Here is an 18,905-nt window from a genome sequence, read left to right as displayed (position 1 = left end):
TATGGAATGCACATGTGGAGTAGGATGTGTAGGGGGTATTAAGGTTCCAGTTTGTTTGTTTGTTTATTTGTTTATTTAAATAGTTTCCATTTTCCATTTAGTTTCAGATGTCTTTCCTGTAGGAATGACAACAGACCTTCTTGAGCTGGCTTTCTGATGTTTTCTCATCTGCACAGGTTGGCTGCTCACTCTTCAGTGGCTCTTATTGATTTGAGAGATGACTGGCAGGCAGTATGAGAACATAGCACAGCAGGCAAACACAGCACACAGGTTTTCCAGCATTCACCCATGTCCTAGAAAGCTTTCGTAACTCTTGGGAAGAAAAGCATGCACATGACAGGATTGGAGTAAAAAAAAATTTTTTTTTTAATTCCTATGTGGTCCTGGGTACAAAGGGTATATTTGTCATGGAGCTGGACAGAAGTGTGTAGTCAGAGGCCAATGTTGTTTTCAGGCAGACAGCATCAGCCTGATGTCACAATGGCATGTCTCTCCTCTTCAAGAAGACAGTGTCAGCATGAGGTTAAAATGGCCCACTCTCCTTCAGACAGGAAGCATCAGCAACATGAACACTTGGGCACCATCTCTTCCTCACTGAGGAGAGCATATGCAGGTTGGTGTGACCTCAGCCTGCCATTCTCTTTTTAGGTGGGCAAAAGCGTTATGTGGGCAGGATGGCCACAACTCCCTGTCTCATACACTTAAACAGAAAGTAGCAATTCAAAGATACACGATAGTCTACAAATATCAAGGGTTTCAGCAGTACAAAATTGAGAGATTTTGGTCTGAAGTTGTTTGTATCATTGGACATTGGAACATAAGAACAGCTGCTGGATCAGTTCGGTGGCCCATCTAGTCTAGCATCTTGTTTTCTCAGTAGCCATCTAGATACCTATGGGAAGACCACAAGCCGGACCCAAATGTAAGAGCACTTTCTTCTCCTGTGACTTCTGTTAACTGGTATTTGGAAGAATACTGCCCCCAACTATGGAGGTAGAAGATAGCCGCCATCAAGGCTAGTAACCCTTGAGAACCTTTACCTCCATGAATTCTCTTCTAAATCACATGTCTCAATCAGCCATTTCCAGCATTACACCTTCAGCATCTATCTGTATTAGATAATACTTGAAACATTATTTTTTGCTGACTCAATCTCAGTTTTAAGCCTCAGGAGATGTTCTTGATAGATTCTAAAGCCATTTCCCATTGTTTGTGTTGTATAACCTGGACTTTACAAAAATCCAATAAGCGTTTACGGGTTTCTTGCCCGATTCTGCAGCTGTTGGCTCCTGTGACATGGAGGTGACAGGGATTGCATTGAGAGTGTTTTCTGAGTCTGAGGAGTTGGGCAAAGCAGTTTCTTCTGGCCTGGAAGTTCTGTAGTAGGGAATAAATAACAACTCTCTGAGAGGTGTCTCCTTGTTGTCCATTGCTTCCTCTGAACGTAGGGTGGGATGAAGGCCAGAGAAACTGCATCAGATAGCATGGTGTGACTGTGCCGCTCACCTGAACTCCAGCAAGGTGCAAAGTGGAACCAATGCAGCACTCCTACCAGTGTCTTTACACCAAAAAGACCTTGTCACCACTGTGCCCTTTCTCTTCCTCTCCATCCTAGTTTGCTGTAGTACAGTCAAGAGAGATCAGGTGAATGCTGCAGCCCCACCCTGCCATCCACTGCTGCAGGTAATGTGTCAGAAGTTGTGTAAATCAACTCCTTAGGGTGGGGGTGCTTTCTAACGAGATGCTTAAATTAAGGCTAAAGTCCTAGGCATACTTGCCAAGATGTGAGAAACACATGATTGCAGGATGGGACTGCAGAGCAAACATGTTTAGAATTGGCCTGCAAACTCCGCAGGATATTTAGCATGTACCGTATGTAGCACACTATAAATGTTCAAAAAGCCTCTCATAAAACAGGTCAGTGTTGCTATCCCCATTTTGCAGGTAGAGAGAGGTGCAGCTGAGACAAGAGAGGCTTGGCTAAAGCCACTGGGTGAATTTGTGGCTGAGGTGGCATTTAACCAGGTATTTTCCTGTTATGTATTTCATACTGTCTCTCATTGAAAATTACCAAAAGGATTAAAAAGACATGTAAAGACATAATAACTGGACAATAAGTAATTTTAATGATTTTATAATTTAAAATGGACATGCGGTATGATGATAAATAATGGAACCAGGGAAGGGAATAGGGGGAAGTCAACTCTACTTTTTTCTATGTTTGAATATGTATTGTTGCTTTTATTTTTTGTTGTTTTTGGAAAATTAATAAAGTAATATTTTTTTAAAATTTTCAAAAGGGAAGTATGTTATTGCAGGTTCTGCACCCTCCTTCCCACTGTGCCTGGAATCATATTTTAATCAGCCTTTCTTACTTTAGCCTTCAAGCTTGCTATTGTATAATTTATGATTAAATATGAACAATGAAGGCCTAAGATGTAGAGCAGATAGCAAAAGCATGTTGTGGCAGATCTGGTTAGCCCCCCACTTATGAATGTCCTTATGAGCTGTCTCTCGTGATATTGTACAGAATGTGAAACCAATGACATTTAATTACAGAAACATTACAGAATGTCTATGCCACCGTGTAACAAAATTTAGAAACAACTTAATCTTTCCCTTTTCTGTACTGTATTGCAAGAACTAATTGCAAAGAAGCTTAGATTTCTGTGATATGCAGAGATTGCCTGTGTCATACAGTTGAAGCTTCTTTAAAGAGCCAAAATAGTTTTCTACTGCATTAATACAATCATTCTTTTTCTATTCTTTGTTGTTTCATTTTCAACTATATTTGAACAGATCATTTCTCAATTGCTCATTATGGATTCTGCTGTACTGTTAATAACTAGCCCTGGAATTATTTGTGCATATTATGAATGATGACCCAACTGCACTTAAAACATTTTCGCCAATACATTTATGTATGTTTGTGTACACACACACACACACACACACACCTTGGCCAATTCCGTTCTCTTACATTAGAAGGTTATATTATCTATTCTATTAGAATGATTTACATACTAGAGCAGATACATCAGTGCTTTCCAAGTTTTTGACATTTGGAGGTACACTTTTTTCTCAGCCAGAAATTGGAGACACATTTACAGTAAGTCTAATTTCCAAAAGTGTTGTTTGTGCAGTAACAAGAATTTACCAACACTTCAATTTATTTTAGACTGTGCACTAGTGTAAACTGGTATATAGTTTGGGATTTTTTTGAACAGGTGAACTGAAGGGAACGTTTTGTTTAACCAACCCCCTAAGAAACCACCCCTCCAACAATCCCAAAATTAATTTTCTGCTATTAGCCGGCATAAAGACCTCTGACAATTCCACATACTGGACCATTTTTATTGAGCTACACCTCGTCTGAGCCCCAGCAAGCCAGAGATATTTTCCCCTTCTTCCTGGCAACATACAGAATACACAACGTGTGACGCGACTTCGTCCTGTGGCATGATATCACCATGCCCACTTCACATCTTCAGCCATTGGTAGTGGTGCAAGGAAATGCATGGTATGATGACATCACATCATACATTGTGTTATACTAGATGTTACCATAAAGAAAGGAGGAGGAGGTACGGAGGAGTGACAGCTTTCTGCCTATCCTAAAATCTAGCTCTACCCTGCTTTGAAATAAAAGCTTGCTTGTATAAGATGAACTTGTGGGACTCATTGACTTTTCAGCCTTCCTTTTAAAATCCACAGACATCCATGATGATTACCTTTGGGATAAGTCCTCAAAGATCTGAATGTCTTTAGAAAGCTGTGATTTTGAGAGGAGCAAGAAACAGACTGGGGAGGAAATCTTACTTTTTTCAAGAACACCTAATTAAGAAAGAAATACAGCTTTGAAATTACAAAACTTTTGATGGTTCAAAGAGCCATTTTCCTGTGAAAGAAAATAAGTTATTTTCTTTTCTATGGAGCCCTCTGGTCTTAGAGTACTTAATTTAATAAAAAATAATAGTGACTTTAAGTGCCCAGCAATGGGATAGTACCATGATAAAATCTCTTGTTTGCACTTAGCATCATGGACCTTCCACAGGAAACCTCAAATGTAGACACTTGTTAATTTTTTGGCATTTGATAAGATTTGCTACTTGTGTTTATGTGCATTGGGCCAAATCTTTTAGAGTTGCAAATTTAAACAAAGAGATGCAATTTGGTTAAAGACTTTTTTTTTTTGCTAATGGATATAGATGTTGTCAGGCTTTATATAATCTGTGATATTGTATAAAAGTGAGGTTTTCATCAACTATTAGTGCATTGTACAGAAAAAGTCTAGAAAATTATGGGTTTATCCACACTTACTTTTTACCTTGCTGTTTCCAGGCACATGTCTGCACTGTAAAGCTCTGCGATCAGGCACTACCTGCCCCCCAAACTTTCCCCACAAAAACCTGCTCTTTAAAGCTGAAGTGCAGCAAATGGCAGCTCAGGTTTCCTGCTGATTGCCATCAGCTTCAAGGAGCTAGTTGGACTGGAGGGATAAAGTGTGGACTGTGCCTGGAAAATGCAGAGGAGTGGTAAGTGTGGATAAGCCTTTTGTATCACACTTTTCTCTCTCTCTCCATTTTTCATATGATTTATCATCTTCTATTGTGGCTAGGGGCAGTGGAGATTTTCTGGGGAAAGAGTTTTGTGTATCTGAATTTGACACGTAATAAATGAAATCCCACCAAGTGGCGTCAAAATATTCTGGGTCTTCCTTACCCTTAAAAACAGTTTGTGTGCTACTTTCTCTGTAATAGCCAGAGTCCACATATTCTTATACCACAATGAGAGGTTTAAGTCCTATTGTGTCTTCCATTTCCTCCCCCCCCCTTCTTTCTCCGTTGAGTAATAACATTCAGCAGCTACTCTCTGGAGGACTTTTGAAGTTATTTCCATGTTGCTTGAGTCCTGGAACTTCTTAACTAATCATTGCCTAAAAGAATGGCAGTGGGGTAGGCTGTGGCAAAAAACCAGAATATACTAAGAAGAGCAAGTTCCAAGCAGTCCTGTTACTTGTGCTTTCATCTCAATTGAAAAATTTGCTGGCTCCTAAGATTTGTGCGTGCACAAAATGTTTACCCTTTGTCTATCATTGTTAGTAGACTTATAGTACTTCTGATGGGAATCCATTTTCATAATCAGAACAGTTAAATCAATCTGAATTCTCCATTGCAAACAATGTGGCTGGCAACAGAAACACTAGTGTCTGATCTGCCTGGCCTGCATGCAGAAAGCATAGGTTTTCAAAATATGTAACAAATCAAAGCCAACAATCAAAACTCAACATGTGACTCCTTCAATTATAGATAGCATTGAAAATTGGAATGTGAAAGCTTAAGATAAGAAACTCACTTCACCTGTATTTGAAATGGAAATTTGCCTTAGGCTCCTTGGCATGCTTAATATATGATCAGTTTATGTGCCAAGCGTTAAAATGTATTAGGACCAACTGGTGTGATCTGAGATCTGAGGGTGCAAATGTCTTGTCAAGTTAAGTACTTTATATATTCTGGGTTAAAGATTCTGTTTAATATCTGGAATATTGAACTATATCTTTTTCCTCTTTCATATACTTGGTAACATACAGTATTTAATATTTTTGAATGGTATGCCTCATGGGCCTTAGGTTCCTAGTATCAAGGTTCCTTATGTTCCTTGAGTCTCTTTAAAAAAAGAGATGATGCTTTAGGGATGTTGGAATGTTCGCATGTTGCTCAAGCACATCTGAAGTCCCACTATTTCACCAGAATTTTTTTTGTAAATGAGTCTTGGATATAGAGGGACAGAGCAGGAAAAGAAGGGAGAAGGAATTGATACCCAGTTCATATTCCTGCAGCCCAAACCCAAACATGTTTTCTCAGACATCCTAGAGTTGATGCAAACTTTTTCATGTTGATACACCAGGTTTCTTAACCAAATACTGTAGTTGTTTCTGCTTGTGAATTGTTCAAAACCACCATAATAACTTGTATATCGTATAGGAGTTGAAAAAGGGCTTCTTTGCCGTGACAATTTCCTATATTGAATTTTGAAGGAAAGTAATAGTACTTTTTCTCCTTGTATCTTATTAATGTCAGGATTGTTTTTGTAGTGGATAGGTGGTAACCGATCTGTGGTATCATTCAATCAATATGTACTTTTAAGTTAATTTTTTTATGGGGCTGTAGTGCCTATACACCAGCTAGTCAGGAAAAGGTACAATAAAATGAACAGCCACAGTGCCAGTTATAATTATAATAGCAAGCACAGTTAAACTTATGCTAGCTAAATAGCCTGTCTAATCTTTTAGTAAGATCCTTCTTAAGACATACAGAGAACATTAGTGCTTTCCATTGAGGTCGCCAGAAGGTTAAATGCTATTCTGTTAGGACCAGCATTGGATACGGATGCTCATGTGACCTTTTACAAATCAAAGATTGCTCCACGATTCATGCTAAAGACCTTCCATGCTTTTGGCAGAGCACCTCCTAACTCATGGGTACTTAAAACTCCTAGAAATGAAACTCAAAGAAAGAGCTCATGGCTGAGCTTTTACACAGAAAGTTTCTTTACATTTTATTTTTAATAAGTCTTTAGATATGACTCCATTCTGAGACTTTCCATGGGGAAGCCCTATGGGATAAAAAGGTCATAACTTTAGCTAGTGGTAGCAGTGCCAACGTCTTAGCAATGTGGACTATTGCACTTACAGCATTGCTTAGCCATTGTGAATTATTTGGATACAAAATCGATCATTGGAGCAAAATGCAGTTCATTTTGTTATAGTGCACACCCTTTTATTTTACAGTCAGCATGGAAATTACTTAGTAGGATCAGGGATGAATTTTGCCTCCTTCATGATTTTGAGAGGTACGCAATGGGAAAGGCAGTGCATATTAGCCCTTTTCATGTGACCAAGCAAACACGTGAAGGATAATGCCAGGATTGTGCACACGGTCCTTTTTGTAATCTTCATATATTCATCTGATTGTCTATCTGGTCATTGCATGCGTGCAGTTTGTACATTCATAAGGTATCTACAAAAGCAGGTTGCAAAATGCAGGTTAGAACTTGGTTAGAGAGAGTTTATATGCATAATCAGATAACCAAATGTACATGTAGATGTATTCCTGACCCTTCCCTTCATAATAGATGTGTACTTTGGTTCCTGTTTCCTGGTTCTTATTATATGATCCCTTAGTGCTCGTGTGCTTCAGACTAAATTGATAGAGCAATGTCCCTGAAACTGAGCTCAGGCATCAAACCTGGCAAAGTATTCTGAGCTCTTGTGCCCTTCGTCCAGAGCAGGACAAAGAGAGGGTGCCAGACAAAGCCAGCCCTTGGAAATATGACACAAATAAAACAATTATCCATGCGAACCCAACTTTAGCGGGGGGGTGGGGAGTAAGTGAAAGAAAATAAACAAGATGGGAAATGCAGGAACTGGTTCTTGTATTGTTACCAACCATTTATTCATTTTCTCTGCCTTCTGTCTAAACATTTCCTTTCTCCTGTACTGTGTCCTGGACTAATAAAAAACATGAGCAGGGGGCCAAACTATAGCAAGTTCTGGGAGATTTCCACTGGGTATGATGCATGGAACAATCAAGTGAATCAACACTTAATCCCCACCCCTTTAACAGCTTTTACTGGTGGGCAAACGGAATTTTAATGTGTTGCATTAATATTAACTAGGTGTAATAAAGAAAATGGGTCTTACAAACATATGTGGTGGACATGTCCTGTTAAATGTATTTATTGGAATGACATTTATGAAGAACTTTAAAAATTGATAAAATGTATATTTAAAAAAAGACCAGAAATGTTCTTAAGTATTTTGCCAGAGAAAATCAAGAAAACAAAAAGAGTATTATGTATGTACTGATTAACAGCAGCCAGAGTTCTAATAGCCAGAAATTGGAATAATAAAATTTTACCGACCATATCAGATTGGCAAAATCTAATGTTAGAATCATTTTTAAATAAATTGAATCTTAGTTTTGCCTGTAAAAAATTCTACTACAAGCTGTAAAATGTATGTGATGTATATGTATATGTATTTGTGATTTTAACCAATAAATAATTTATTTATTAAAAAAACAAATACATGGGATTTCTCAAAACTGAAAGATAATGGCTAAGAAAACATTCTACAATTGCCTTCAAAATTCTCTCTCTTTTTAACTTCATTTAACAGTGATTCCAGAGTTTATTGGTCAAGTCAACACTGCATTGGAAAAGATAAGCAGGAATACAATTCATCTGTTTGATGACAATCAGTTTGTTGACATCTCCAAGAAAGTCTATGACACAATTCATGACATTAGATGTTCAGTTATGATGATTCGGGTAAGTGTATTCATTCATTCATTCTTTCATGCATTGCCAATTAACACAAATTAGCCACTTTACTGTGCAGCATTCATGTGAACGAGACCAAAGCCAAGTGACTAGGCAAGTGTGAAATTCAAAGACAAATTCTTTCGAGAAACTGCACTGTAACATCCAGAACCAGCCACTGGAGAGAGGTGTGCAGTGTACGGTTTCTCCTACTTAGGAAGAAGCTGTACTGCTCACAAATGTCCTCTTCTTAGACACAAATATGTATGCTTTATGTGTATTCTTTGTCCAAGCCAAATAATATAACAAAACATAATAAAATACATTAGCAAAATAAAATAAGCAAGAGAGTTATTGCATAGAATGTTTGCGTACCATATGAAGAAGAGTTTTTTGACAGTGTATCATATTAGCTAGGCTATACAGAAATTGTTTAAGAAATTTAGCAGCTATTTAGAAAGCTATTATTGCTACTTGATTGAGGCTGATTTTGGATTATAGAATCATAGAATTGGAAGGGATTATGAGGATCCTCTAATTCGATCCCCTGCAATACAGGAATCTTTTGTCCAATACGGGTCTCGAACCCATGACCCTGAGATTAAGTGTCTCATGCTCTTTTTTTTTTATATACAGTCTCGTGCTGTACCGACTGGTGATGTAACAACATAAAGTAACCCTATTGACAACGCAAGGCAGTAACTTTGGCTGGGATTAAAATTAAAGAGACATATAATTTCTGTACTGGAACGGCATGAACACAGGGTATTTGATGAGAGCTGAAGCAACTTTGGTTTCTCAGCCTCCAGCTCCATGATAGACATGGCTTGAAAGTGAATAACTGTGAATGCTCTCCTTATGTTACAAATGCCCTCCAGGTCATAGAACAATCTTTCTAAATCATGGTATATTTTAAGATGGCAAAACCAATGAACTAATTTGGAATTCTAGATTTCTGTTCTATTTTGTTTCACCACCAAGTCTTGGATGTTGGATATAAATTGGGATTTAGCAACTATTATGCTTGCTTCCATGACTCATAGATTCCTTCCTGGAAAACAGGTGTGCTCTCCTAACATTCTGCTGAACCTGGCTGTGAATGATTGTATGCTCTTGGGTTTGAGAGAATACATGTCTTATCCTTTATGCTTCTGAAAATCCTAAAGAAATGTAGATTCCTCATCCTGCCAAAATGAATAAGATTGTGTTAAATGGCAAGCTTCTCTCACATTCTTCACACACGTTAGATGCAAATTATGCAGAGCAATCATTTTTGCTACATTATCAATATGTTCATTTTTTTTCTAAGAACAAATTATAAATATACCCAGGATAAAAGGATAAAAGCTGTCAAGGAGTGTTTACTTCCTTATGTCTGAAGAGGAAGATAAATTTTATTTCCCAGACATGTATTTTCATGTGCTTTGGTATAATGAAAATATGGGGACTTTTCTGTAGGAAATACTTCTAAAATAATGGTAGATTACAGCATGGAGAGTGTGAGGCATGGAGGTGTTCAGAATTGGGCTTGCATCTAAATTAGCAAATGAACTGAAAATCCCAAATTAGCTCATCCACAGTGTTGTAAATGGTGCTACACCTAGTATGGATGTTAAAATCATGTATGAAATGCACTTGCCATTTAGAGCACTCACCTTGGTAAAATAAGCATTAAAATATGTCTCTGTCTTCTTGCCGTGCTTGTACTGTGTGAAAAAGCCAGAAAAAGATCTGTTGTGAATGTGACGGGGAATGGAGGTGACTTTTTGCAGAGGATGTAGGAAGAAGTGAACACTTTAGCAAATACTGAGCAGAGCTTTCTCCGCTCCAGAAATCCTCTAGTTTTATTGAAACTCTTATTTTTATTCTTTTGCTCCCCTTGAGATTCCTTGGACATTCTATCAGAAACCAAACCTCCAAATTCTACTCAAATTTTGCTTTAGGCGAAATTGGTTGCAGCTCTGCTTTCAACATCCATCAGAGTCCTGAAATAACAGCTTAGTGCTTGATAGCACAGGAACAGTTGCACTTTTCTCGCTCTCTCCCTTGCTCCCTCATTCTCTCCTAGACAGGCTAGCTGAAAACTATTGCTAGACTATTATGGAACAGGACATTCCAGCAGAGGCATTTAGTCCTATGATTATCAAAATCTAGCTTTTCTGTGCCACATGAAAATACGCTTAACGTTATGGCAGGTTTTCAAGCAGCCCTTGCCTGTTCGCCTGTATCAAGTGAGAGTCACCTCAGCACGACGAGGAAAGGACACTTTCACCAGTCCTGAACAAAATGCTTTATCAGGCTGTAAATGGTCTTGTCCAGGGACAGTTCCTGGGGTTTGTAATGCTGCTAGTATTTATTTTTTAAAATACCCCTCTGTAGAAACTCTTCATTCTTCCCCCATACTCAAAAGACAGCTGTTAAACAGCTTGTTCATTTCTGCCATTTTTAATTCACCCTATTCAAGGGCTTACAGCAGGGATGGGAAACATGTGGATCTTCGAATGTTGTTGGACTGCACGTCCCATCATCACTGACCATTGTCCATTCTGGCTGGGGCTAATGGAAGTTGGGGTCAAATAATGTATGGAGGGCTGCAGGTTCCTTGCGGATGGCCTAGTAGGTGCAAAGGAGAATGAAGGGGAAAGTAGGAATCACAGCAAATTAGTCCTAGGCAGGTGCCCATGTTTGCCAGATACTGGTGCCAGCTGTTACCTAATCTGCATTAGAATATGCTTAACATTGGCAACTCAAGGAAAAGTCAGAAGTTAAATAATCCAATACGCCATCTGGACATTTCTGTTTCATTGACTTTGTTATGAGAGCTTGACACCTGAAGTGTTTCTGGGGTTTGCTTTACTAACAGAGGGCACACTTCCCCTTACCCTTGAACTAGAGATCTGGTTCAGAACAGTGCCTCACAAAATGAGTCAAAATAAAGAATTGCATGTATTTTGAACGGAGGTGCATTCATATTCCTAATTAGGTATCATCCAATTAGTTGTAAGGAACAGAACTAATACCTGCCTACAAAGCACTTCAGTATCTCTAAATGCTATTTAGGCATAAGCACTGTCTGCAGCAGCCAAGGTGAGGGAAGCAACATGCTTTACAGCCAACTGCTGGGACACATTGACTCCCTGCCAAACACACTGGGCTTCTGATTACACAAGGATCTGAGTACTGATGCGAGCAACAAAATTCTTGATCAACATATAACTGGGAGATGTAAATGAACAAGGACACAAATTCATGGGGTTCCGTTCCTTTCAAAAATAAAGGAAAAGGAGAATCTCTCAATAGGAACAGCATGGCAACTATTTCAACCATGAAATGACTGTGGGGTATTTTTTTAAATTAAAAAACCTGCTAAAAACAACCAGTCTGCCAAAAGTAATTATTAGCTTAGATTGTCAGTGGTATAGTTCAAAGTTTAAGCAACCTCTCAAATGTGTAAAATTATAGGAAGCATTGGGGGCAGATCTAAGGCAGGTACTTTGCCCTACTACAGACTCTATTATTACTCTGCTAAGAGATTTGCTGAATTAGGGCAAATTAGACCTAAACCTGATGACTGGTTCATAAATGTACCATGTTGTGTGCATTCTGTGAAAGTGCCTTCATGGTTTCCCTACTTGAGTTTTCTCCTCTATACTTGCCACATTTTCTACATCACGTTCTGTTAATAGCTTATATTGTTTAAGATAGAGGTCAAGTCCTCTTATATATTTGCCATTTATGGCTTGCACCTAGTATAAAAACCAGTCAAATAGTCATACATGGTCAGATTCATTTGCTTGAGGGGTTCATTTCAACACATCAATCAGACTGCAGACCAGATCTAGCTATAAGTGATTTGAACATTACACTATTAGTAGGGAATCAGTGATAAAGTGAAGCCTGTTTGTAAATTACCGGTAGTTACATATGTATTTACCATTTTAATGGTAGATATATACGTAAGGAACATTTGGATTTGGGATTGTATTGCTTGAACTTGTAATTCTATGGCAATCTGGCTGGCCTTTTTAAAGCAGCAACTTAACTGAGGACTAAAAGGTTGGGAAAGCAGAGTTGTGGTTCATAGCACTGTTTATGTGGGGTAGCTGAATGGTATCTAGGCAGCTGTCTGTGCTGCATATTATTTGATGCCAGCTGAGTACTGGAGCCTCAAACATGATACCTGTAAAAGTGACATGGGGTCACTGTCTGGGTAAGATAATGCTGCCAGGGGCTCTGCGTGGAAATGAAAAAGCTACACAGAGCAAAAATGACCAGAAAACCTAATAACTCACCACAGGCAGTTGTTTGAACAATATCAAACTGTAAATTCAGCAGCAGTCATGAATCAGGGCACACAAAGCTTCTCCGCCCCCTAAACATCAGAATGCAAGATTTTGAATTTAATCCTTAATAATTTAAATGTTGGAAATGTTTCTGTGCACATAAAGGTGGGAAAACATAAAACCGAAATAAATGTGGGATCTCCTGTGAGCACTTGACTTCTGTGTGTGCTTCAATGATTTCCCAGCCAGAAAAGATACCATATTTACTCGAGTCAAATGTGCACTTCAATTTTCAGAAACTTGAAACAGAAAAAAATATATTTGTAAGTGTGTCATTGAATCTAATGCGCACCTTAATTTTTGAAACATAATTTGGCCAATAAAGGTGAGCATTTGATTCAAGTAAATGCAGTAATTGCTTCGTGGTAAAGAGCTATAAAATCTTCTGCATAGATTTTAGTTTCAATCAGAATAGAGTTTTAACTCCCAGGTTTCTATTGAGAGTTATAATAGTCTGTTTTAGGATATATCAATGGAATTCTGGACTGGTGAACCACTGACCAGCTCTTCCATCATAACTTCACTCAGTTTTCAAGGTATTCTAATAACAATAGCATTGTTTGTTTTAGTAGACCTTGTTCTTGTCAAGTTCCTGAGGACTAGGCCGATAAAATATGATCATGTCACCAGGACTTTGTGTCATTTGTGCTAAATCTCTCCCTTCTTCCTTCACAAATAAAAGCTGAATTCTGAAATGTTCATACATTATACAAATTGTAATTGTACAAATTAAGTACATTCTCGCATGCTTGCTTGTCACGTGTGATTTTTCTGCTGCTGTTCATAGGGAGGGAATCATAGTTGTCAGCAGTAGAGCATGCATTTCTTACATAGAAAGCTCCAGATCTTCACCATTCACTTAAAGCACGTGGCTTCACCCCAATAATCCTGGTACCTGTAGTTTACCCCTCACAGAGCTGCAGTTCCTACCAGCCTTAATAAACTGCAGTTCCCAGGGTTCTTTAGCCATAGTGTAGATGTGACCCTTGTTTCAATTCCTGGCATATCCAGTATAGAAAAACCCTGGAGAGCTGCTGCCAAAGAAGGGGAGTTAATGCTGCACTAGATGGATAGTTAGTTTGCCCTGGTATAAAGCAGCTTACTATGAGGAGGAGGACCTATAACTCATCCTGATATTTCACTGGTCATTGCTTATACAGCTATGGACTTTTCTTAACAAAGCTAGAATCTTGTTTAAATAATAATAATAATAATAATAATAATAATAATAATAATAATAATAATAATATAATTTATTATTTATACCCCACCCATCTGGCTGGGTTTTCCCAGCCACTCTGGGCGGCTTCCAACAAAATAATAAAATACAATTGTCTATTAAACATTAAAAGCTTCCCTAAACAGGGCTGCCTTCAGATGTCTTCTAAAAATCAGGTAGTTGTTTTTCTCTTTGACATCTGATGGGAGGGCGTTCCACAGGGCGGGCGCCACTACCAAGAAGGCCCTCTGCCTGGTTCCCTGTAACTTGGCTTCTTGCAGCAAGGGAACTGCCAGAAGGCCCTTAGCACTGGACCTCAGTGTCTGGGCAGAACTATGGGGGTGTAGACGCTCCTTCAGGTATACTGGACCGAGGCCGTTTAGGGCTTTATGAAAATGAGGGGTGTGTTTCACCAACTATTCGCAACAATGCTTGTGCATTGCGGTTTTGGAATTGGGGCATGAGTTCAGCCATGCTAATAACTGGAAAAGACTACTTTAGCTCTTTCCCTTCACTTGTAAGTTCCATGGACTGTGAGGTTGCCTCCTTGTGCTAGGCTTGACCCCATACATTGCTTTGGTGGCTTAAGCTGGTGTTCTTTTGATTTCCCCCCTCTTCCTCCGTTGAATGCAAACAAAGGGGCAGTGCTTTTGTCTGCAGCCCTCTCTGGTCCTGAAATGTTGCACTGCTACTGTGTTGATCCCTGCCCTTCTTCTTTGCAAGTCTTTTTGAGTCTTTTCAGTTTGCTGCCATCTCTATTTTTGTGGCTTTGTATTCAGAACAAGAGACAGTTTTCATTCTCTGATTATAATTACGCCACTGGAGTCGGAGGTTAAGGTTACGAAGGTTGCATCTTTGGGCACGGGAAAGACTTTTATTTTCTGTCCTCAGTAGTGATAATTGCAGGTTTCATGGGCTGCTTTTTTGTTGTCATGGTCAGTCCACGACGTTTCATTTTATTCATTGGCTATCTTGCACAACTTACTTACAAATGCCTTACAGACCTTAAAAGAAAGCCGTAGAGTCTTCAAGCAAAGGGAAGCTTAGTTCAGGCAAGTCTGAAAACTCACATACCCTTCAAATTGTTCCACAGCTCAACAAACAGTGTACATATTGATGGCAGTGGATTTCTGGGAGTATTTGTTTATTTTTATCTGAAGTCCACACAAATAATGAAATTTAAAAACATGTTCAAAAATGTATATTCTCTTAATATATGCACATTGCTTGCCACTCCAATCTCCAAGCAGTGAGAGACTCCAGGGATTTCAAGTGCTTACCCTTGGTTTCCTTGGAAGGATTGTCAGTGAAGACTATGATGTCTTTAATATCTGGTTTTATTTACACATATATACAGCCTTGAGCATAGGATGTAAGGACTCACAGCATTAACAGAGCAATCCTTTTACATACATATATGCACATGCACATGTAACACAGCTGGAAGTCTTCCTCCTAAAAAAAAAAAAAAAGCCCAGGCTTACGCACAATATTCTGAGATACTATAGCATGTTAGTGCTCCATGTCCTTGATTTAGAGGACAGCACAACAACTATTCCTTAATGCTTTTTATACTATTGCTGGGAACCATGCTGATAGCAGCTCTCTCGTGACTACAGTACTTGCCCAGCCAAAGGTAGACGTTGCTGGGCTGGACCCTGGTGTTGTGGGTGCCTGTGCTCCTGCTTCCTACTTCTTCTGCCTTTTTGTGGCAGTGGAGAATAAAGCTGAGCTTTGAGGAAATGGTGTGATGGAGAACAGTGGAGACTGGAAGACAGGAGGACTCGGTGCAGGAAGTGAGAAGGCAGAGGAGCAAGCCAGAACATCTGCAGCTGGGACATGCACCAGATATGAAATGAGCTCCTCTTCTTGCTTATTTGACATCTTTGTATCCAACTGACACAGCCAAGGGAGCTATCTAAGAATAGCACTCCTTGATTCCCACTTGCTTAAAAAAATTAAAAATGAGCTGTTAAGTGGAAGACTCATTGTTTCAGCTAAAATGGCACATTGTTTTGTCCATTGTGTATTGTGTAACGTGCACCAGCACATAGTTTTGCAAGTGAATCCAGGCTACATAATGAATGCTCTTTTCTGGTTCTCCTTGAACTGTCTGCATTATATTTGCTCCAATGCTCTTGTTGGGATTTGTGGCTACTCTGCAGAATTAAAATAGATATAAACTGATCACTGTCATGAGATCAAATAGATGGGATTGTGTGTTTACTTCTGGCCAACATTTCTTTTCCTAATCTCAAGAGATAATCAGCTCTTTGAAATATTGCTTCTCCCTGATCTCATAGGACTGGGCTGAATGTTCATTTGAAGCAATTCACTGACCACTTAACAATGGCACAAACTGTCTCTGTTGATTTAATTTCTCGCCTTGACAGTATTTTGGAGCTGCACCAAATATCCACTTGTTTCAGTGTTGTGGATAAAAGTAGAGCTTCCAAGGATATCAAAATGTTCTCGAACTTTCCCCACAATCAGTTTGTTAGCTGCCTTTATCCACCCCAACAGCTGATGCTTTAGCATTGTGTGTGTGTGCGCGCGCACACACACACACACACACACACACAATTAGATGATTTTCTTTGTGGTAATGGTGTTCTGCTCCAGCCAGGGATTGTGAAGTGAGTGTGAAGATGGTATTATATTACATGGCCTATCAGAATATGAGTGAGGGCAGTATTTTCTGAATCAGCCTTGCCCTTAACATGATTTTTTTCTCCTCCTTTAACATGCCCTCCCCCACTGCAAATTGCTTTTCAAAAATGCCTCACTGTGTCAGTTGCTGGAAATAAGCAGGTTCTGTTTGTAGCCTTCCCATGGGAATCTGGTTGGTCATTTGAGAACAGAATGCTAGACTGGATGAGCTTTGGGGTTGATCCAGCAGGGCAACTCTTATATTTTTATGTGCAAGTGAAGATCTCTTTGCTTTAAAGTTATCTAGAAAAAGGATTGGTGGGAAGCTGGAGCCTGACTAAATTCATTCTTAAAATGGAGTGTTGGAGGAGTGAGGCTCTACTAGTTTTCAGGTTGCACCTAGGAATGCCAGCTGCAAATTCCATGGCTTTAACGTCTACCAACTTTTTTCTCTCCCTTCCCTGCTGCTTTGATTAACATGCAGCTGATGAAGAGCTATGAAGAACCCAAAACCTTGCTCAGTATTTTATGAGTTTTTCGTTGGTTCTAATAAATGTATTGCCTCACTGTGGATTTTGGACCTTTTCTCTGTTGGAACAGCATAGCTTCTATACTTTTTAATATGTGGAGAACTATGAGTTTAAAGAAGATCACAGTATACAGTATGAGTGTATTGTACCTTATACTAGAGCAGTGAGCCAGGTTGCTAGATATTATATTGCTTTATTCCTACATTCGATTTATTCCTACACTCAATACAAGAATTGAGCACCCAGCCTGAACTCCCCTTCTATTATATGAGCACTGTAGCAAGACCATAGATTCCCACTTTATTGTCTCTTTATAACACTTGAGGGAATGCTGTAAGAGTGAATCACATACATAATGATAAATTTGCCAGGTAGTGTGTGGATCCGAAGGTAAGGAATTTTCTAAAGTTACTCAGACTTGGTTCAGGCTTTAAATTAAATTTCATACTGTGCAGACATTCAGCAAACTAAGAATTTGGGCAAAACATGCCCCACAATTAATAAAAAGCTAAATTCCTCCTTAAGGGCAAATACCAGCCACACAACTGAAACTGAAAGGAAGCATATTTGAACCAAACCTGCAAAGTTTCAAAGTGAAGGGGGAGCAGTGAGTGAGTTAACTGGAAGTAGATAACTCCATCAGGATCCAGGAAGACGTAAGAGTGAGGAAAACGTTGGGGAAAGAACAACCTGATTATAAAAGCGAAAGCACTCCATACCAGGTGCCCTCCATATATTGCTGGACTGCAACTTCCATCAACCCCAGCAAGCATGGCAAATGCCCAGAGATGATGGGAGTTGCGGTCTTAACAACACCTAGAGGTCACTGCATTGGCTACCTGTGCTCTGTACAATCCATCACCAGACACTTTGCTCTCTAACTTAGGCCTGGGGAAGGTGGAACAGGATGAGAGGTTGCAGATAGAATACAAGCCAACTAGTAAGAGTAGATCTGAATAGTTCCCCCACATTGTTTTGTTAAAGTTGTACATATTGACTCTACCAGTGTTCTAATTAATCTCTGAAAGTTTCTGCAATTGATTTTAGAATTGGCACATGCACAGTTCGTTGAGTCTTCATTGTGTGTCTCTTTATCCTTCCCCTCACTGATTGGTTAAAGCTGCACACAAAAGAATATTGATATGATTGCAGAATTATTTTTCTCATAACAAGAAAAAATGGACATCTCCCTCAGTCTCTCAAGGCTGTTGCAGCCTTAATGTAGTTTGTGCTTCTAGGTGAAACTGTAGAGAGAAAATATAAGACACCACATGGTGGCTTCCATAAGCTCCAACCAGCATGGCCAGTAGTCAGAGATGGTGGGTGATGTGGTCCACCAATATCTGGAGGTCACTAGGTTGGTGAAGTCTGAGTTAAGGGAAGGAGAGAAATGCTTCTCCTTTCTTAGAGGGCCCTCTGCCAACTCTTCTGAAATAAGCATACAGTGGTACCTCGAGTTACAAACACCTCGGGTTACAAACACTTCAGGTTACAGTTACAGGTGGGTAGCCGTGTTGGTCTGCCATAGTCAAAACAAAATCAAAAATACTTTCTAGTAGCACCTTAGAGACCAACTAATTTCAGGTTACAGACTCCGCTAACCCAGAAGTAGCACCTCAGGTTAATAACTTTACCTCAGGATGAGAACAGAAATTGTGCGGCGGCAGTGCGGCGGCAGTGGGAGGCCCCATTAGCTAAAGTGGTACCTCAGGTTAAGAACGGACCTCTGGAACGAATTAAGTTTGTAACCAGAGGTACCACTGTATTTGCTTAAGAAGCAGATGTGGAGAGGTCTGGCTGCAAGGCTGGTGCAGCAATCTCTATTTTGAGTAGAACTAGAAT

General features: G+C 39.4%; 1 protein-coding gene across 1 annotated transcript in view; it reads left to right on the top strand.

The window, feature by feature from the left end:
- Positions 1-18,905, top strand: part of CTNNA3 (catenin alpha 3) — a 577,780-nt gene that overhangs the window by 478,931 nt on the left and 79,944 nt on the right. The window contains 1 exon segment of the mRNA XM_033148941.1: positions 8,180-8,331. Within this exon segment, the coding sequence (XP_033004832.1) occupies positions 8,180-8,331 (152 nt within the window).

The sequence above is a fragment of the Lacerta agilis genome, chromosome 5, assembly GCF_009819535.1.
Source record: "Lacerta agilis isolate rLacAgi1 chromosome 5, rLacAgi1.pri, whole genome shotgun sequence".
Classification (NCBI taxonomy): Eukaryota; Metazoa; Chordata; class Lepidosauria; order Squamata; family Lacertidae; genus Lacerta; species Lacerta agilis.
Note: the sequence above shows the minus strand (reverse complement) of the source record. Positions and strands in the feature narration are given on the sequence as shown.